The sequence below is a fragment of the Helianthus annuus genome, chromosome 17, assembly GCF_002127325.2.
Source record: "Helianthus annuus cultivar XRQ/B chromosome 17, HanXRQr2.0-SUNRISE, whole genome shotgun sequence".
Taxonomy (NCBI): Eukaryota; Viridiplantae; Streptophyta; class Magnoliopsida; order Asterales; family Asteraceae; genus Helianthus; species Helianthus annuus.
Window position 1 is genome coordinate 191,743,512 of NC_035449.2, and position 22,652 is coordinate 191,766,163.

A 22,652-nucleotide genomic window follows, 5' to 3' on the forward strand; every position below is an offset into this window, starting at 1 on the left:
GACATCATTACTCCTCCTAAATGCGAGTTTAATGATGTTAATTTTGGTGTCCATACGTTAACCAAACGTTACAAACCATCACCATTCCCTTCGGTCCGCGTAACAGTCAAAAGGAAGAAAGAGACAGTCGGGTTCGAGATATGGATTTAACTATAATGAGTTGAATTAAAATACATTAACTGATGTAGTCCAGTTGGTTAAGCGCTTATATGTTGTGTTAGGTGTTCCGGGTTCGAGTCCGGTCCTCTATATGTTTTTTTTAATTAGCTATTAAACAAGTTTCTGTAATAACACTTTGGTCCCTCAAGTTGATATAATCTGCTAACTGCATTAACTTATTTCATTAAACTAGTTAGTGTAGATATCATATAACACTAGCAATGAACCTAACCTAGTTAACTAAGTTCTTACACAAATAACTAACTTAGGTAACTGAGTTTGCTAACCTAGTTAGTTAAGTCCCTAAAAAGATAACTAACTGAGTTAACTGGGTTTACTAACCTGGTTAGTTGATTTGTTTTACTTTTATAGTTTGCATAAATTACAAAAAACAACCCCTTAACTTGTAACTTTATTTAACTAACCAATCTAACTTCGTTAAAGCTTCTCTTGTACAAATCTAACCAAACTAACTAAGTTTCTTTAAAAGTTAACGTTCTTCATTCGGTTTTAATCTAACGCGATACGTGACGATTAATAAAAAGTATATTAAAATCCTTATTTTTATTTTATTGATAAGGGTCCGAATTTCAAAACGAGTAGAATTTTGGATATCCGTTTTTGACGGATGTTACAGTCTCCCCTCCTTAAGAAAATTTCGTCCCGAAATTTATTCTAGAGGAAGACTTGAAAGGGCTTTGGCGAAGATTAGTTAAAATTTGAGACCCGAAAATTTTGAAACGTAAGAAGTATGAAGTTTTGAAGAATGACAAGATAGGTTTGCAAAGGGCTCGTTTGTCTAAAATGATTTGAGGTACCAAACATAGTTGAAAACGTGCAGGCGTGTATATAGGTAAAGTGGGTTCAAACAAGTTTGGATAACTTAAATTGGAGATGTATTGAAATGTGTCGTATTTAAGAAGGAAAATTGTGTATAAAAATGGTTTGTATTTGATGAAATGTGGGGTGATTTACATAGGAAGTTTTGAGGATGGTATAAAATCACACATTCATAAGAAAATTTGTTTATTGAGAGGGACGATAAGCTTTGGTATTTTAAATAAATTGGTAACGGTCTATTATGTATGTTAGTACAACGATAAAGAATGTGAAGATAGTTTTAAGGTAAGGAGATGGAATTATGCTTGAACAAAAGGAATACTCAAAATTGATTTGTAAATGGTGCATCACACGCACACTGGTGTACCATACATCGGGCCTGGAAAGCCATACGCCCAAAGCCGCTGTTGTACTTCGGTTTCATGCCAAAATCAAGTGAAAGGCGTTGGTGTACCATACGTTGGACAACATATGGTGCACATATTATCATGTTGTTATGTCGGGTTTGATTACTCATGTGCCGTAGCATGTAGCGCCCACACGATTTAAAACTCAGAGACAAAGTTCAAGCAAAAGCACTATGGTCAATGCACTGAGCAACTAAGAACGTCAGTACTCGGTAGTCGCAACAGGGTGTACCCAACACCGAACCTCGGTAGACCAAGGTCCGATGCTGAAGAACACTTCTTAATAGGCCTGTGCAGAACTCAACCCAGACCAGATAAACACGGCCCAAACTGGTTAGATACTCGGTTAGTAACCCTAATTTATGTGAGAACGAAATCATCAACCACACAACTAGGGCTGCAAACGAGCCGAGTTGAGCCCGAGCTCGATTAACTTATGAGAACTCGAGCTTTGTTTTCAAAGCTCAAACTCGGCTTGTTGGTAGTTTCTCAAGCTCGAGCTTAGTGTTACGGGCCAAATATTTGAAGATCGCAATGTTGTGGGTTGTGCTTGAACGTTTGGGTTACCGGCTAGTCTTGCACTTTATCGGGGGACGAAGTCAGTGTCAATGAAGAGATGTACGTGCCTAGTCGTATCTACGACAAATGCACCACTGGTCGAGAGATGGCACCACTCTCCTAATGAGTCCAAGGCAGGACGAAACAAGTGACACACACAAAGAAGTGGGATGGACTGGCTTGTCCCTGGGGACTTAGGGACGCCACACGGGGGTCGAAAACTAACCCTGTGACAACTTGGTATCAGAGCAGAACGATTCTTGGATGCGTTGGAACGTTACTCTTAACCAGATGAGCTTAACATTTAGAGTATGGTTACGCAATGGTGGCGGGAGAAGACCAAATATGGGTTTACTTCGGTAAAGGTCTTTGTATTCTGTGTATATGGGATCATGTGAACCGCTCAAGTATAGTATCAATGAAGCCTCCGTGTTGTGTTCAAATATATACGGTCAATAGCACCGTAAAAGGGAAGTTTTGTGAAAGCTGCTACAATCCTTCAAGTTCTCGTATGCTTGGAAAAATGGTGAACATCAACACCAACATAAATTCCGATGTGGCGGACGTCAGCCCCAACAAAACCAAGAACTGACGTACCATATTGAACATGCACGACATAAGATCATTGTTGTGCTTTCGGGTGTTCTACCTTCACAAAGTGAAACATGCTCAACATAGGGGATTCATGCATTGTCTAGTGTGCAAGCTGGTATGAGACGGCGAGCATGCACGAGGACATGCATGAAATGGTGGTGGGAGAGTGTCACGTACCAAATATTTGAAGATCGCAATGTTGTGGGCTGTGCTTGAACGCTTGGGTTACTGGCTAGTCCCAGACTTTATCGGGGGACGGAGTCAGTGTCAAAGAAAAGGTGTACGTGCCTAGTCGTATCTACGATGAACGCACCACTAGTTGAGAGTTGGCGCCGCTCTCCTGATGAGTCCAAGGCAAGACAAAACCAGTGACCCACACAAAGAAGCGGGATTGATTGGCTTGTCCCCGGAGACTTGGGGACGCCACACGGGGGTCGAAAAGTAAACCCGTGACATTAGGCTCGATTAGTTTATTATCTATTAATTAATATATTAGATAAAAATAATATAAATAATAGACTCGTTTAGGCTCACGGGCTCAATAAGTAAACTTGGGCTCAGACTCGTTTACTAAACAAGCTTATTTTTAGATTCGGGCTTACTCGGTATTTACTAAACAGCTTTAAAATATGGGTAAATGCTATTAAATATTAATAAAAACTTATATTACACTTAAAGCTTGCTCAACGAGCCTAGCGAGCTTCACATGCCAGGCTCGAGCTCGGGCTCAATAAATAAGGGATCCGATAAATAAACAAGCTTTATTGTAGGTTCAAGTTCGGCTCGGGCTCGATAAGACTGCTCGTTTCAAGCTTTTCAAGAGCCGATCTCGAGCAATTCGCGAGCCACTCGGCTCGTTTGCACCCCTACACACAACCCTGTGAAATCAACTAGCACTAGAACATAACTTAATGGGGGGTTTTTTTTCGATTAACAAATGACATCTTTACCCATCTAAAGATTATGACACGCCTAGATATCAACTGTTTACTGGGCTCAAGTCTGCAAAAAAAATTGGCAGCCCAGCCCATAATTACACTTTTATATTCCAAACAGAAAACAATTTGAGTAGCAAGGAAGCAGCAGAGCAGTGTCTTCAACAGCCAGAGGCTGCCTAAATGGGTTCAGCTGAACCTGTGGCAAAACCAAACCATATTATTATTATAGTACAGATGACAAACTTGGTTAATAATCTGAGTGTAATACAAGAAATGAATGAAAAAAAAAACTACATTTCGTTTTATCATATACGTAAAACGATAATGTGTCAAACGGATAAATTCCCTTTGAGATATCAGATGCAATAACTAATATATTACTAAGTTTAATAGCGTCGGTGAATATAAGTGTATCTATGATGAACGAAATCCATTGAATACTTCATCGCAGATTGATGCAAATTATTAACAAGTAACAACAATCATCATCAATCAAATAACTCAAAAGTGAATATGAAAAATGATAATTAACTAACTATTATGGGGCTGTTTGGCAACATCTGAATGATTAAGTGCTGAACCAGTAAGAGGTCTGAACCATTAAGTGCTGAACCAGTAAGAGGTCTGAACCATTAAAAGCCTGTATAATGCTTAACCGTTCAGAGGCACATGTCTGACCAATTCAGATTAGAGGTCTTAACCTTTCAGACTCAGACTCTGTATAAGTCTTAACCATTCAGAGGCAAAAGTCTGAACCTTTCAGACATCTGCTCGTGAAACAAACAGTCTGAACCATTAAGTGCTGAACTAGTAAGAGGTCTGAACCATTAAGAGCCTCATTAAGAGGTAAACAAACGGCATTGTTATTTAGTAGATGATTGAAACAAATAATCCTTTTTTTCAAACACCAACTTCAGTTTAACCAATTCGACACGAAAACATAAATACGGAATATAAAATTTATACGGTGTCAATGAGCCCATAAATTAAACCCTCTACTGATGCTTGTATTTGCCTTGACATATTTCCAAATTAGAGAAAAATCTGAACATCATAGTGTATACAGATATCTCTATTTTGTTTTTTATAAACTTAGTTACATCTTATTAAAAAAACATACATGCAGCGTAGTTATTAAACGCACTAGGCGCACTCAAGGCGCATAGGCTTCGCCTCGGGCCTAGGCACAAAGCGCAAAAAAAGCGAGGGCCTGAGAAACATAAAGCGCATAATGAAAAAAAATATATAAATATATTATGTATTAGAAAAAGAATACTATTCTTCAAATGAAATAAACAAAGTCTATTATGCAACACTTTATATCATCTAATTAGTAACAAAGTATTAGTGTATTAGTGTAGAAAAGTAGGTTTCCTTGAATATAAAGTGGAAATCTGGCTAGAATCTTGTCAGAATTTAGAAAATTTGGCCGGAAGCTCTCGGAATCTAGGAATCTCGCCGGAATGTGTGCCTAAACCATCACCTGGAGAATTAAAGCGCAATTTCCTCAACTTAAAGCGCAACTGTCTCGCCTCAACTGAAAAATAGGCCTAGGCGCAAGAGGCGATGGCTTTTAACAACTATGACATGCAGGTTGTTTGTTTATAACTTTTAATATAATAGTATCAAACTTAAGCTTAGGATATAGTGTACTTAACCTGAAAATAAATAAATAGTTAGGACCTAAGAATTCTAGTGACATTTAAACTAATTGTGTCACAGTTGAGTGCTTGTATCCAAAATTCATAGTGATGTATATTAATTAATAGTTATAGTATGTTATCTCAATAGGTTTATCTTGATAAGATTTGCATAATGGATAAAATAGGTACAAGTAATTCATATTATGTATATATTGTTATTAAATATATAACTTTTCAGAATATAAAATATATATAACAGCTATTTATAAAACACGAAAATAGTGATAATAAGAAAATATAGTGAACTTACTGGAATCGTGAGTGGAGTACCAGTCACAGAGCGTATACAGTTGGCTGCAAGATGACAAGCTTCTTCACAATAATCCGAAAAAACGGCTGGGATCTCTATTTCACGTATCAGTTCCTGAAATTACAATCCAAACTGAAAGCTTTAATCCTCGCAAATTCACAACATAGAGGTGGTAATTTCGACCCACGCTTCAGATTGTATTTTATATCAAACGGGTCAAATGTCAATTCTTAACAAAGGCTTACAAGGAGACTGGTCTATAGGGTCAAACAAGTATTTAGCATACTGTACAAGCGAGTCCATAAGTGAAAAAGACCGAATTGTCCTTTAAGTTAACAAAAATACCTCTGACTTAACGGAGAAAAATGTACGGAGTTACAAGCCGGATGAAAGATGGCAGGCTTTCAAACCTTTTGGATCCAAATGCGGAAAAACAAACCTTTGGACGAAAGTCGCAAAACTGGCCAAACCTCGGGGACGAAATGGAATTTTACTCAAATATTAATAAAACACTATTTTCACATTTCATTCAAACTCTTAACTTAATTAAACGCATTCAGAATCTGTCGAAAAAATATGGTGAATAGTGAAAAGACATACAATAGTTGGTAACCAGCTTTTGTAAGCCGCAATACCAGCATTTGGAGCGATGATCAGATCAGGAAGAAATTCCTATTCACAAAGAAACAGATCACTTATGAAGATTGCAATTTAAAATGCATAATGTAAAAAAAATAGTGAAATGCTAAAATAATAATAATAATAATATATACCTTGGTGAGTTCTTTATAAAGGTCACTTATGAAGATTGCAATTTAAATTGCATAATGTAAAAAAAAAATAGTGAAATGCTAAAATAATAATAATATATACCTTGGTGAGCTCTTCATAACGGTCATGATAATGACCTGAATGAAACCGTAATGTAATCTTTGATGACGTATCAGTATTTGTGTGAGAGCTAAATTCAGTTTTAGGAGTTTTACAACAGCAGTTTGCCTCCGTGCATTGTGCATAGCTATAAAGACCAATTGTCTCACCATCCCTATTTACCAGCTGCCACGTCAGATGTCACATGCAAAAATAGGTTATCTCAAAAAAATATATATATATCTATAAGTTTGAAAAATGAAATTTGAAAATATATATATAGAGAGAGAAAGTGTAGTGTACAATTGGCCTTAATCCGCATGTTATATTTTTCCGAGTTTGTGAAGCCGCATGTTATAGGTGTCCGGGTTTGTGAAGTCGTATATTATATTTTCCGAGTTGTGGAAGTTCGCATGTTATATTTTCCGATTTTGTGAATCCACATGTAATAGGTTGTCCGGGTTTGGGAATCCGCATGTTATAGGTTGTCCGGGTTTTGTGAAGCCGCATGGTGAGTGTTCCGGGTTTGGTAGTCTTCCGAGTTTGTGTGTTTAAATCCGCATGTTATGAGCTCAATTCCGCATGTTATATTTTCATTGCGTACGCATAGTACGTTAAGGTCAATTGTACGTTAACCAACCCCAATATATATACTTGAAAGTAACTATTACAATCCAGCATTAGATGTCATGTCATGCGGCATGGCTTGCAAGTTAAAGACAACCTATCATTATTATGGTAATAAGCTGATTCATACAATAAGATACCGTAATCTATGCAGTTATAGCGGTAATCAAATATCGGTTAAGGCCGATGTTTGAGATATAGGCTATTGCACCGGGGGGGGGGGGGGGGGGGAGGATCGCCAATTTTAATATCATGCATAATTTATATAGCATAAAGTATATATATACATATAATATTAATGGTAATATCAAAAGTCAAAAGTTTATTTTTATATACGTTTTATGTAGGTATACGTTTTGACGTAAATTAAAAAGAAAAACACTATTTTCTCATATCCTTATTTTTATGGATGTGTCAATATAAGTCCGTATTTCGATGTAAACGATATTAATACATATTTCCACGTAATATGTTTAGAAGCGAGTAGGATTTCACATTCGGTATTTATAATCGGATTTCACATTCAAATTCCAAAACAGTTCAATACAACGATATAACAATAATATAAATGTCACGTAATAATAAATTTTAAATCTCCAACTAGGTAGAGAAAAACAAAATTTGTGCACATAAGTTGTTTTAAATTCAGTACCATAAGTTGTTTTAAATTCAAATTCCGTACCTCAACGTCTTTTCCATGAAGTGGAGATAACCTAACGTCAGATTAGTCAAATATTAGTTTTATAGATTTTATTTTTATTTTTATTTTTTGTGGTGACTCATGTGTTTCCAATATCCGATGTGGTTCAGTATGAAAAATCTTTTTTTTTTATTTTATAAGACAAATAAACTCCGTTACGGAATTATAAAAATTTACAAAAACAAAGATTTAAATTATTAAAATATTGTTCTGCAATAGAAAGAACTACTTAGGTTGGATTACTTATATAATATTATATTAATAATAACACATTCATAACTATAAAGTGGGTAGTAAATAAAATGATTAATTTGACTCTAAACGTAGAAAAACACAGAACGGGTCTTCATCCTCTTCGAAATCGAAGCCGTTAATTTGAAAATTATACAATGGCAAAAAGGTTTGATTACTGAATGCGATAAACTGTCGTACAATCATAAAACGCATACGATAAAACAAAACTGAAAACTTACTTGATAGAACTTGTGTTAGATGTCAAGCGTAATTCTAGGACGTACAAGAGTTCATCGGAATATCGCGTATGCCGGTGCGGTGTTCCATACAGTGGCGGAGCTAGAACGAAAAAAATCAGCGGAGGCTAGACTCTCATAATTCAAATCAGTGGGGTCAGACTCTTAAAAATAAAATATTTTTCATTAAAATATTTTAAAAAATTCAGTGAAATAAACAATATGTGCGAAAAATCGGTGGGAGCCGTGGCATCTCCTCCTGGCCACAATAAAGCTTCGCCAATGGTTCCACAATATTCTTTTCTTAGTAAATTAGCTAACCAAACTAATGTAATTGTATGCATTTCTTACATCGTGCATAGAAATAAGGTTGATTGTAATATCTATTTAATCAGAAGGGTATACAAAATATTAAACGGAGAAGATAAAATAAAATTTATTAAACACATCAATTATCCTTTAATTGTTAAAAAGTTGAATTGAATAATAATAATAATAATAATAATAATAATAATAATAATAATAATAATAATAATAATAATAATAATAATTGTATATAAACAAAACTGAATAGATTGGAGAACAAGTAAAGAATAACTAGTATACTCACCTCATATACACTCACTCACTGCATGTAAATAGTATCGTATGCGTATGGGGACTATCTCCTAAACCATTGGATTAGTATCGTATGTGTATAGATGAAAATTGCAATATCTCCAAACCATTGGATTGCTTACCCATCTGTAAAAAAGAATCATTACTCTGATCTTTCAAATATCAACTCACAAAACACTTGTCACTCAGACATTGAGTGTTCATTTTACGTGAAAAACCCTAGGGTTTTTGGTATCTGCACGCTGTATTTGCCGGAATCATGTTTCTCCGCCGGCACACTCCACCTCCACCTCCACCTCACTTCCACCAACCATCCTCAACCACACGCCGCCGTCACCACCCCACTTCAATCACCCACCAGCATCACCACCCCACTTCAACCACCCACCACCTCCACCCATCTTCAACCAAACGCCGCCGTAACCACCCCATTTCAACCACACGCCGCCGTCACCACCCCACTTCAACCACCCACCACAATCACCACCCCACTTCAATCAAACAGTACCACCAGCTCCACCCAACTTTAAACACACACCATCACCCATCTTCAACCACTCGCCACCGGCCATCTTCAACAACACACCACCTCATCAGTCACTACTTTCTATTCTGACCGTCGGAATATTGGGGGCTATTCTCGTATGTGTTGTTTTCCTTATATTTGTCGTAGGGTATTTGATTATGAGGTTGAGACAAGGTAATGGAGGAGGTGCGCCGCCTGCTGGTAGTGAACGGCAGCCTCCGGTGCTTGTTGGTAGTGAACGGCCGCCTCCGTTGCTTGTTGGTAGTGAACGGCCGCCTCCGTTGCTTGTTGGTAGTCAACCGCCTTGGTAGTCCCGCCGCCTCTGTTGCTTGTTGGTAGTCAACCGCCGCCTCCGGTGCTTGTTGGTAGTCAACCGCCGCCTTCGGTGCTTGTTAGCAGTCAACCGCCGCCTCCGGTGCTTGTTAGCAGTCAACCGCCGCCTCCGGTGCTTGTTGGTAGTGAACAGCCACCTGGTGGTGGTCAGGGAGGTCCGGTGCTTGTTGGTAGTCCACAAGCATCGGTAGGTTCGCAGCCTGTTAGTAGTCAGCCTAGTGGTGTTCTGGGAAGTCCGCCTCCGCCTCCGTTTGGAAATCCGCCTCCATCTCCGACTGTTTATTAATCTGCAGCTTCATCATGGAGTCTTCCGTATGAAAGTAATACTGAATCATGGCAACCGATACATTATGTTGCGGATGGCCTTCGGGCAGCTACAAACTCTTATGCCTTTGATAGGGTCCTTGGTGTAGGAGGTTTCGGAACAGTCTACCGGGGGGAATTTTCTGGGGGAGTGATGGTTGCCATAAAAGTCCCAGGAAGACATATAGTTATGGAAACCTGATTTCGACAGAGAACTCGAGTTGCTATATGGGGTTAGGCATGAAAACCTTGTACCATTGCTTGGTTTTTGCCGCGAACCTCAGATGCTTGTGTACGCTTATATTTCTAACTTTGATTTGAATCGTCATCTGCATGGTAAGTGATTAATTAATGTAATATTAGATGCCTTCTTTGAATGTTACTTTGATCGTTTGATTTAACGTGAGTTTTGTTTTAGGAATGATGCCTCCTTTGAATTTAGGTCGTCGACTAAACATAGCGATAGGTGTTGCGAGAGGGATTGCTCATCTGCATTCCATTCGTGAGTAAAAAAATTTCTATCACTAGTGAACCCCACCCCCCTTAATGATCAACATATACTTTTAAGTAAAGCACCACAAACGAAAAGTTGATTAAGATCAAATTTAAACTAATCATCTTATGTTTAAGCACCACACATCTAAAGTTGAAGTCACACTTCTGTGAGACTATTTATGAATATCTGAGACCATAGTTATCGATAGCGAATAGCGACAAGTCACCTATATGCTACGTAGCGATAGCGATAGAATAGCGCCCGCTATTCTGTAAATAGCGATAAGGTAGTAGAAAATTTCAAAAATATTTCATATCAAGCATTAAAATATTGTAGCAACTATAATCCAAAAAAAAAACCTTCCCATACCAAAATAGCTAATAATACTATGACTAATAAGCTAAATCATCTAAATCTTCATATTCCGGCTCATCATCATCGTCAACAACGGCATCCAATGTCGGCACAAATTGTTTATAAGGCGCAACATCATTTTCTTCGACTTCCACATCATATTCATCTTCATCTATTAAAGTTCTTCTCTTAGGCTTAGGCTTAGGCCTTGAGCTTGACGTCGATGTTGACGTTCCCTCACCCCTTTTACTAGCATTTGCACTTCTTCTAGTATAATGCAATGGCTCTCTCGCCCCGACAGCCGTTGCAACATCACCGTATGTCAAATCTTCACCCTCATGAACAAGTGCATTTTCTTCATCCTCTTCTAACCCCTCTAAAGCTCCCTTCAACCACTCATTTGGATCTTGTACATTTCCATCATCTAAGATAATCGGGTCAATCGTATCACGCATATCATATCTTCTTCGTAAAGCCCGATTATACTTAATGTACACAAGATCATTAAGCTTGCTTTGCTCAAGTCGGTTTCTCTTTTGGAATGAAGCTACATAAATAAAATTTAATAAGTAAATAACTATTACGAAATGTTAAATACTAAACAAATAGCTTCTTACATGTTCAAATACGCTCCAATTGCGTTCACACCCCGACGAGCTACACGTCAAACTAAGCACCTTGATTGCAAACTTTTTTAGAGCCGGTGCCGTTGCTCCATATTGCATCCACCACTCCGCTAATTTAATAGCAAAATAAACAAAAAGTAAGTTAAACTTTCGTTTAAGTTATATTTTATAAAAGATATACCTGGCGCAAGCTTTGCTCGCATTTTCTTTGCCATTGGATATCCGAAAATCCCATCAGCACGTCGATATAGCGGGAGCTCAGTGTTAATCTGTATCTGCTCATCTTCGTTTAATATCAACTTCATAATGCATGCTTGTAACCCACTTATCACCTCAGTATCATCCTCCACCTCTGGATTGTTGTAATACAAACCAGGATTCAAATAATATCCCGCTGCATGCAAAGGTTGATGTAACTGACAATCCCACCTTTTATCAATTATTTTGAAAATGTCTCTATACTTTGCTTCTTTATTTTTGAAAGAGGAAGCAATCAACTCCTTTGCCTTTTTCATAGCATTATAAATATAACCCATAGGAGGCTTTTTCTCTCCATCAACTAAACGAAGCACTCCTAACAACGGATACCCAATTTTCACCGCAAAGTTTACGTGGTTCCAAAAGGTTGGCAACAATATAGTATTCGCTATACGTGCACCTCCAGTCTCCATTGCGAACTTGCTTGTGCTCCACTTTTCGGAGGTGAACATTTTTTTTAGGTTTTGTTTGTTTACCTTGAAACAATTTAGAGTGATAAAAGCGGTCGCAAATCTGGTCTTCGCGGGCCTAACCATATCTTTCTGCCCGGTGAATTCTCTCATCATGTTGAGTAGCAATGTGCGGTTATATACGTATGTGTTCACCGCAATTGCCCTTTCAAGACAACCCTTTAAGTCGGGTAACTTGAAGATGTCTTCAAACATCAAATCAATGCAATGGGCCGCACATGGAGTCCAATATATGTGCGGGTATTTTTCTTCCACAAGTTTACCCGCAGCTACATTGTTACTTGCGCTATCAGTCACAAGTTGAATAATATCCTTTGGCCCAACCTCCTGAATTAATCGGTCAAACAACTTGAACATGTTCTTACCGGTGTGAGAATAGCTAGAAGCATCGACTGATTCAACGAACATACTCCCTCGAGGAGTGTTCACTAGGAAGTTGATTAACGCCCTTCCTTTCCGATCCCTCCAACCATCAGCCATCAACGAACACCCATAGGTTGACTTTTCAACCTCATTATCACGCAAAAGTTTTTTGGTGTGTTCCATCTCTAACTTCAGCATAGGAACACGTACCTCGTGATACGTAGGGGGTTTCATACCGCACCCATATCTACCAATTGCTTCAATTGCGAGCCCCAAACTATCGTACGTCACCGCATTGAAAGAAAGCCCCGCATCATACATCCAACGAGAAAACTTTTGAACTGCATCAAGTCTTAGTTTCTTTTGTGTTTCATTGTGCTCTACGCTTCCTACCAAGTTTCCCCCTTTCTTCCCCGATGTAAGCGATGGCTTAAACATTGCATACAAAGGGCCTTTTGCTTTTTTATTAGCATCACTAGCACCGGCTGATGAAGCCACTCTCTTTCCCTTTGATTGAGATTGAGCCGCTTCTTCATCTTCATCATTTTCTTCTAACTCGACCACTTCATCAAAATGTGGTATGCTGTTTGCCGTCTCTTTTACACGTTTCTTCTTCTCAAAAAGTTCTATGAATAGCTTTTTCACGTCATCGGGAACCTTGGGACATCTCGCCACATCGGGGGAATCCCAAGCAAGGTGATGTTTATGCCTTGTTATCCCGCCAGTTGAGACAAAACCACAAAAATTGCACCTTACTGAGGTCTTGCTTCCTTCTACCAGCGTCCCGTAAGTCCAACCAGGATCAGCTGACCTTTTACTACCCATTCTGTTGTGCAGATTGGATATATGTACATCAGAGTATCAGACTAACAGATTCAATAATTGATATATACACATCATATTAACAAACTAAACAGTGAATGCAGATTCAATATATATACAATATATATTAGACTAACATATTCAATAATCGATATATACAATTATTTATTATACACATCAGATTAACATCAGAATTCATATATATACAATATATATTAGACTAACAGACTCAATATATATTAACTTGATAAGTGATTTGATACAATTATACATCAGAATTCATATATAATTATATATACAATATACTTATATGTTATATACATCAGAATTCAGATCAGAAGTCCTCAAGCAGTCAAGCATGATATTTATACTATTCTGTGGACTCGACTTGTGGTTTAAATAAGTGTAATAAATAACATTCAATATTGTGGACTTGTGGTTTAAAAAATTCATGCATGATACTATACTGCTGATAGTAAATTACTATTACTGATCATTGAAAATTTTAAAGAAATAACTAAGAAGCTTGCTGAAGAAAGAAGAAAGAATCAACAATCAAAGGAAAATCGAGATTAAAGATCATACCTTTAAAGCTGAAACTTAATTGAGACTTGAAAGAAAGAATCGGCAGTAGATCACCAGTTGAAGAGAAGAGACGGTGTTTGTATTACGTGAATAGTTGAATGGCAATTGGCGAATATAAATATACAATTAAACCTAATACGTATATAAGGTAACAAATAAAATAATAAAAAAATCCTATAATGTCGCTATTTTCCATCTTGACAGCCGCTACAGCAACTTAGCGAGAAGCTTCCTATACGCATCGCTATTCGCAATTGCGGGCGCTATGAGCGCAATTGATAACTATGTCTGAGACCTACTTTCACAAATAAATAGTTATGTTTTGAAAATACAGGTCACATATGTAAGTCCTGAAAATACGGATCAAACAACGATATCTAAATGGCTCTGATACCAATTGTAAGTCCCGAAAATCCGGATCAAGATCAAACAACGATATCAAACAATCACCAAGGATGGGCGGAATCCAAAGTTGATGATGATCAAGAAATCAAGAACACGATGATGAAGATTCGAAGATTCAAAAGATTATAGATTCAATGCTTAAACTTGCATACAAGGAGCTTGTCTAATACAAGTTTCTAAAACATGGAACCAACCAACCCAAGCTCCCCATTTCTTTCTTCTACTTATAGGGAGGGTTTCCCCCTAAACCCTAGGCCCATTTCCCTAAGCCCACTCCAATACCCTCCTTCTAGAAACATGGTCCATTAGCCTATAATTTGCTACTAATCCATAAACCTATATAGCCTAACAATCTCCCCCTAGGTTTACTAGATTAGTTGCTGAATCCATTTGGAGGACCACCTTGCAACGGAGCTGGATCATCAAACAAACGATTCTTGATTACGTTCTTGAACTTCTTCTTGTCAGCAAAACGCAGGGCTGCTTCGACATGCTCAGAGAAATCAACACCTTTGGAACTTCCTACATTGAACCTGATGTCGCTTGAGCTTTCTGGTTGCAAATGAGTTGTTTCAGGCAGATCGAGATCGAAATCGAATTTTAAATCAAAATCGAGATCTTACGTGCTTGTTTCTTGAGTAGCAGCAGTGACTTGTGGATCGGTGGGCATAGTAGGCTATGGTTCTGAGCTTGGGCCAAAGAAAGAAAATCAAGAGCTGTTTCGGTTCTTCTTTTCTTGTTGGATGCTTCTTCAGCATCATCTGTCGCATTATCTTCAATCTCAGGAACAGATACGGAAGGAGGGTTTCCGATATTATCCTTCAAGGACTCAATCAGGGCTTGTAGAAGTTTTGCAGTCATTAGCGTTGATTCTCGAACGGGTTCCTTAGCTTTCTCAGAGATCACATCACTGTCGTCGACAAATTCTTCTTCATCCATCTCTAACACTTCAGATACCATCTCAGCTTTAGCAGCAGCATGTGTTTGTTGCACGTCATGTTCTTCGACAACTAAGGCATTCAAAGGCTTTGGTTTGAAAAGTATAAGAACCTGCAAACCTCGTAATTCGAATAAGTGATCCGAGAAGATGATGAGAGGTTTCTAAATGATTAGGAGATGAGTTTAGTCCGAATATGCGACTCGTATGAGAAATGTTTGACAATTTATAGAGTTTCGGATTGGGCCTGAGATCAAACAGCCAAGCCCCAACTCGGAACAATGGTCCGAATTACATTCGAAAGAAATGGGCCGGATCTGATTCGTTTTATCCGAAACAGTGGGCCCCAATCCGAAACAGTGGGCCAGATTATTACTTTAATGATTTTCATTTTCAGGACAGAAAACATCTTTCTCAAAATCAACGATCCAACCAACCGAGCAACCTTTTTGAGCAAAGAGATAATCAAAACAAAACAAATTAATAATAGAAAACTAATGGAGGAGTAATATAGGGAGAACCTGCCATGGGATCAAAATCGTTTTCGAACTGATTAAGGGACACTTTTCAGCCCTTCGTTTACTTGGGCCGGTCCATGCAATTGTTGATATGTTTGTCCTCTTAAATCCACCGCTCAAACTTCAACTTTTTTGCTTTGTGATACGCTTTTAGGTAGTTTTATACTGTGACATCTGTGTGTCCCATTCCAAGGCATACCCCCGCGATCAAGGTAAGCACAACAGTTCATCGTAGCAGGTGAGTATACTGAGATCATCCTTTTATTATATTTTTGATTTTTTTTTAACGCCAGACTTCCTGGTGAACAGGTCAGTATTTCCGTACAGCAGAGAGACCAGAGAAGATCTGACGATAGCCCTTTTATTCTATTTTTTTAATATATTTTTATATTTTTTACAATGCCAGACTTCCTGGTGAACAGGTCAGTACTTCCGTACAGCAGAGAGACCAAGGAAGTTCTGACGAGAGCCCTTTTATTCTATTTTTTTTTATTTTTTACAACGCCAGACTTTCTGGTGAACAGGTCAGTACTTCCGTACAGCAGAGAGACCAAGGAAGATCTGACGAGGGGTTCTTTTAGCAAGATATCCTGACTGTGTCCAGGTCTGCATATAATCTGGATGCAACAGAGGGACAGCCCTGATATCCCGGATGAATCATCAGTATAAAGACCCGAAACCTCAGATGTTAGCTATCTATCAACGCAGGATTTAAGACTATGAAATCATACACCGCTGGTCTGTTACCCCCGGGATGTCCAGTCCATTATGTTTGTATCACTTTTGCTTCTTTTGCTTTTCGAGCGGCAGACCTATCAACACATCGCAGTGGAGCCGAACCTGTTTAACATTGAAACCTTACGTGTGTTAATCAAGTTCTTGAACATGAAAATTCATTTCATTTCCTGGCAACTAATTCTCCCCCTCAAACAATGCGTATAATGCATATGCACATATAAGTTCTTTAACATGACTCACGTTAAATCAAACGATCAAAGTAACATTCAAAGAAGGCATCTAATATTACATTAATTAATCACTTACCATGCAGATGACGATTCAAATCAAAGTTAGAAATATAAGCGTACACAAGCATCTGAGGTTCGCGGCAAAAACCAAGCAATGGTACAAGGTTTTCATGTCTAACCCCAGATAGCAACTCGAGTTCTCTGTCGAAATCAGGTTCCATAACTATACGTCTTCCTGGGACTTTTATGGCAACCATCACTCCCCCAGAAAATTCCCCTCGGTAGACTGTTCCGAAACCTCCTACACCAAGGACCCTATCAAAGGCATAAGAGTTTGTAGCTGCCCGAAGGCCATCCGCAACATAATGTATCGGTTGCCATGATTCAGTACTACTTTCATACGGAAGACTCCATGATGAAGCTGCAGATTCATAAACAGTCGGAGATGGAGACAGATTTCCAAACAGAGGCGGAGGCAGACTTCCCAAACCACCACTAGGCTGACTACTAACAGGCTGCGAACCTACCGATGCATGTGGACTACCAACAAGCTCCAGTTTATCTAGCATAAAGTATTAGATGCCTTCTTTGAATGTTACTTGGGGGATCGGCAATTTTAATATCATGCATAATTTATATAGCATAAAGTATATATATAATATTAATGGTAATATCAAAAGTCAAAAGTGTTAATATTTGAAACTTGATCTAATCGCAAGCCAAGAAATCTTCCTCCGAGTCCACATCAGCCAAGGCATCCAATTGTTCACCAGGAAATCGGAGCTATGATCGATATATGGGAATCAAAATAGTGGTCAAACATCGGTCAATATCGCCGATAATAGCGGTTCCGATATTCTGGACCAATATTTGACACCGCTATTTTGCAAGGGACTGTAACCGCTATCCATAGTTATTAATAGCGCTCATAGCATAGCGTAGCTCTCATGTGTCACTATATGATTTTGGCGCCCCCATAGCGGGCAAATATCGGGATTTTAGGTTTTTTGTTCTTTTTTTTTCTGCTTTAATATAAATAGTGGGATTTTATAGGTATGAAATAGCCGGATTTTAGGTTTTTTGTTAAGCATACATATAAAACAGCTTATTTGGATATAATATACATACAAAATACTTCTAATTTCTCCTAGTGTGTCGCTAAACATAAAATAGCTCCCACTATTTCATTCATATCACTATGTAGCGTATAGGTAGCTTGTCGCTATCGTCCGCTATTCGCTATTAATAACTATGCCGCTATCCCACCACTATTAACTGCACAGACCACAATAATGATAGGTTGTCTTGAACTTGCAAGCCAGCCCACTTATATGTACGTTTTACCTTTTGCTTATTAACAAATCATATTTCTTAGCAACATGTGATGCTAACCTGTCATGTGGAACTGCAGGCCCCACAAAATCTATATGCAGTTGGACTCCAGGAAGAAGAGCATGCAACTCCCCAAAGACATCGGTTTGATAAAGTTCCCTCTCTGGCCCTTAAAACGGAAATTAACTAAATAAAATGAAAAACCACTAGCACAAAGGGGATGTTTGGAAATTAACTAAATAAATCTTGCGGAAAATACCTAGGTAGTGTATGCAAAGTTCATCTGTAGTTTCAATGATCGACTGTTTAGCAAAAGCAAGTTGAATGGCTTGATATATGGTCAACGGCTGAAACAAAAGTCAAAAGTATTAGCAATAGTTGTCACCAAAGACGGCTAAATACACAAATATAACCATATACGTCTAGCACCTACATCTCTACATTTTATAAAATATATTTTTATTATTCACGAGAAGTAATAGTACCCAGTGAAGAAGAAGAGCAACTGGCGAATCTAAAGGGATGCCTCTCCATTCATAATAATCACTCCAACTGCATAATTGTTTCTTTAATATAGACAAAGGCTCTGCATATTGAGTTACAAGGAAGCCATTGTAATTGATTATTTATTTATTTATTTGAACAGCGGAGATTCTATGATTATAGAACAAGGGCCAGCAAAGCTGTAAAACCAAAAAAAAAAAAACAAATCGTCAAAGGAAGACGAATTGAGAAATTAAAAATAATACCTTTACAAGGGCATAATCTACTTGAGAGTCTCCAACCCATCTCAGACCTTCCAATCAAAGAAATAAAACAGTTAGATGTAATGCGTTTATTAAATTATTAATCACATCTTTAACTTCATATATTAATTTAGAGTAAAATGCCATTTTCGTCCCTGAGGTTTGGCCGGTTTTGCGACTTTCATCCAAATGTTGTTTTTCCGCATCTGGATCCAAAAGGTTTGAAATCTTGTCATTTTTCTCCGTTAAGTCAGGGGTATTTCCGTCTTTTCTGTTATAGTGATAAAGACCGAATTGCCATTTAAGTTAATAGAAAAGACGGAAATACCCCTAACTTAACGGAGAAAATGGATGGAGTTAGCAAGCCGGATGAAAATGGCAAGATTTCAAACCTTTTGGATCTAGATGCGAAAAAACAAACCTCTGGACGAAAGTCGCAAAACTGACCAAATCTCAGGGACGAAAATGACATTTTACTCATTAATTTATATAGTTCCCTTTGTCCTAAAATAAATATATTGGTTTACTTTCTGGGTATGGTGTCACAAAACAAATGTATTATTTCTGTTTTTGGTAAAGTCCAGATCCATAGTAACCTTCTTTTGTCACTATCGACTAAATGATGTACTAAACTGAAGATTACTATGTTGATTGAAAAATCAGGAATAAAAAAAAGTACAGTAGAAACCTCAAATGATCCAACGAAAAAACCGAAGACCCACAGCTACATTCACAGATCCAGATTCCCGCACGGTGGATTCCAAGTTTATCCAATAATGAACACCTAGTCTCCACCTTTTCACACACCTGCAACAATTCAATCACTTAAACCAATTAAAATCATCCAAAATCTTGAAGCTCCTTTGATCCATAGAACATTTGACTTTTAATGTCAAACCTTTTGACTTCTACAAGCTAAATTTGATTCCATTTGTGTACCAACTTTACAGCATTATAAGTATAGGCAAAAGATCAAATACAAATAATCTTAACATACTAAACATACAAATTGAAGGAAAACTCAAAAAGACAAGGTGGCATTTTTGTAATTACCACCAACTATCAAAGTTACTATACAAATGTGAACTCAACCAAAAATACCTAAAAAACACAAAAAAAAAATTTAACATTTTTTATTAAAAAATCGCTACATTTCGTTAGCAAAAAAAAAAAAAAAAAGTTGCTGCTACTAAAAGTAGCGATTTTTTAATAAAAAATGTTAAAAAAATAAAATAAAATTATTTGTGTGTTTTTTTTTATTTTTTTAGATTTTTTTAGGTTTTTTGGGGGTTTAGTTTTTAGCATTTTAGCTTGGGTGGGGGGGGGGGGGGGGGCGGGGGGAAGAGGAGGAGGGGTTAGGTTTTTTTTAGGTATATTTGTAGAGTAACTTTGATAGTTATTGATAATTACAAAAATGCCACCTTGTCTTTTTGAGTTTTCCTTCAATTTGTATGTTTAGTATGTTAAGATTATTTGTACAAGAACTTTACCCTATAAGTATAACCAATGTACATTTTGCTAACTGTGAGTCTGCGACTAGCAATGATTTTTTTTCCTTCAATTAAGTATTGAATATGTAGTCCATATCGATCTTGTCGTCGAAAATGGGCCCACATGGCCTCATAATCCAACTAGATAATGAGATTACCTGATAAGTAGCTTCCCGGGAAAAAGTAAACGGGAAGTCATTTAGCAGCTCCACACAACCCATTTGTCGTTTCAGTCTTCCGCATTCTTCTTTATGAACGTTCCAATGTGATATCTTAAACAAAATTATTACAAAGTACAAACACAATGAGTTATAAACATCAAATTAGGTCAATCACATAGTAATTATTGTTAGTAGCTTCAGCTAATTAATACTGATTAACTAACTGTTGATTAGTTAGTTAGCAATTTTGTGACATTTACAATCCTAGCCCCTCACTGTCACAATTTGACAATATTGACCTAAACTATTACAAGCGCTAACAAACACAATTAGTTATGAACATCTAACGTAAATGATCCCTGGGTTTTAAAAAAGTGCGCCTAGGCGCGAGGCGCATCAAGGTGCAAGCCTTGGCGCCTTAGGTAGCCCGAGGCGCGCTTTTTACAAAAAGCCCCAAAAAAGCGCATTTTTAGAGGTTTTTCTGGCCTGAGGCGCGCCTCATATACATAGGGTATTTTTATGTTGTTTTTAAGCATCAAACTGTTGTACAATAGGTTTTTTAGCTTGTACTTATGGGTAAAAAGTAAAATCATATATAAACCTTATTTTTAGCTATAATTTGGATAAGAGATGCTAAAAACCTATAGGCTATATATAATAAATTATATAATCACTTTGCGCCTCGGGTACGAAAAGTCCACCGCTTTTGAGCTTCGCGCCTCGGTTTTAGACCTCGTCGCTTTTGTGCGCCTCTCGCTTTTTAAACCCAAGAATGATCCGCAGAGTACCAGAGTCGATATGGAGATTTACAATCCAAGCTGATTATTGTTATTAGCTTCAACTCCTTAATACTGCTTAACTAACTGTTGAATAGTTCGTTAACAGGTTTATGATATTTACAATTCTAGCCCCTCATTATTACAATCTGACAAAATTGACCTAAAGCATTACAAAGTACTAAAACAAACACAATCAATTATGAATTTATGAACATCAAATTAAGGTAAATATAATTATCAACAACAGTTGTTAGTTAATAATTCAAGTTATTAGTCCTAAGAAACATCAAATTAACTAATAAATCAATTAGTTCAGTATCTGGAGAACGTACGAACCTAGGGTTTTTTACTAGGGTTTAAGCGCATGAAATAATAATGAATTGTGTGTCTGCGTGAATGTTTAAGAGGAATATATGAAAACCTGATGAGAGGCGGAGCAGTAGAAAACGGCACCACAACCGTCGCACCGGAGATTTGCAGAGCCGGAGCACCGCCGTTGGCTTCCCTTTGCGGCACACTCCATTTTCACCCTTATGTCTTTTATTTTTTAAGACTTTATTATAATCCTTTTTCATTTTTAACCTATGCACTTTTTCACTTTCAACTTTATCTTGTATAACTTTTATTTTTTACAAAATTGTTATTTTACGTTTCGGACTAGATATTGCGAGTTAATACACTGCAATACACTTTGTGGTTCGACATCTTTATGTTTTTTTTTTTTTTTTTTGCGGTTTAATGGCCCTGTCGGTCGTTGCAACGTGTGTACGTAGTTCAACGTTGTTATGTCTATTTTTTTTTGTTAAATTTAATAGTTCTGTTGTAAAGTGTGAATCCTAAATACTAGTATTTTCCATTTTAAACACTTTACTTTGAAACACGTAGACTGAAATTTTCAAACGTGTTGATCATTGGGCCAGGTGCACAAGAAAGTCATGGGCTGGGTGCTAAAAGGGGTTTCCCTCAATAAATACTTTAAAATTTTTGGACATGGGGTGAGTAGAAAATGACGGGCCTCTATGACCAATTTTAAATAGGTTTAATCTTTAAGCTTATTTAATGTTAAACTACTGGGCCGATTTTAAATGACTTTAAACTTTACTATCAGGTGTTAATGGGTAAAAGAGTAATGGGTTTAATTTAAAACTTGCTTTAATGTTTAATTATATATATATACATATTAAAGCAAAGTTATCATGAAGAGTACTCAAATAGTTTTATAATATTATTAATACTTTTAATATTTTATTATTTTATTACTTAATTGATTTCTATGATTTTTATTATATATACTTAAATTATTATATTTAAACTCTACAAAATAATTAGACTTTGGAACCAAATATATATCTAATATAACTTAAAGCGTTAAGTTTATAGGGGTAAAGTGATGGTGAGTCGACAACGGTGATTTAAGTCAATAGCGGAGGTGATGAAGAAACTCCA

At 37.2% G+C, this 22,652-nt stretch overlaps 2 protein-coding genes across 2 annotated transcripts; both read right to left on the bottom strand.

Annotated features, from left to right (window-relative positions):
* Positions 1–3,305: 3,305 nt before the first annotated feature.
* LOC110926188 (zinc finger MYND domain-containing protein 15) lies at positions 3,306–21,755 on the bottom strand. The gene is made up of 11 exons (XM_022169943.2): positions 21,628–21,755; positions 20,425–20,538; positions 19,465–19,583; positions 18,780–18,826; positions 18,516–18,616; positions 18,290–18,377; positions 18,091–18,199; positions 6,323–6,494; positions 6,050–6,121; positions 5,450–5,563; positions 3,306–3,692 (listed from the first exon to the last, which is right to left on the bottom strand). Exons 1-11 carry the CDS (start codon positions 21,727–21,729, stop codon positions 3,600–3,602), a joined length of 1,131 nt encoding a protein of 376 aa, XP_022025635.1. The 5' UTR covers positions 21,730–21,755; the 3' UTR covers positions 3,306–3,599.
* LOC110926187 lies at positions 8,257–13,395 on the bottom strand. The gene is made up of 3 exons (XM_022169941.2): positions 11,554–13,395; positions 11,364–11,482; positions 8,257–11,293 (listed from the first exon to the last, which is right to left on the bottom strand). Exons 1-3 carry the CDS (start codon positions 13,286–13,288, stop codon positions 11,171–11,173), a joined length of 1,977 nt encoding a protein of 658 aa, XP_022025633.1. The 5' UTR covers positions 13,289–13,395; the 3' UTR covers positions 8,257–11,170.
* Positions 21,756–22,652: the final 897 nt, after the last annotated feature.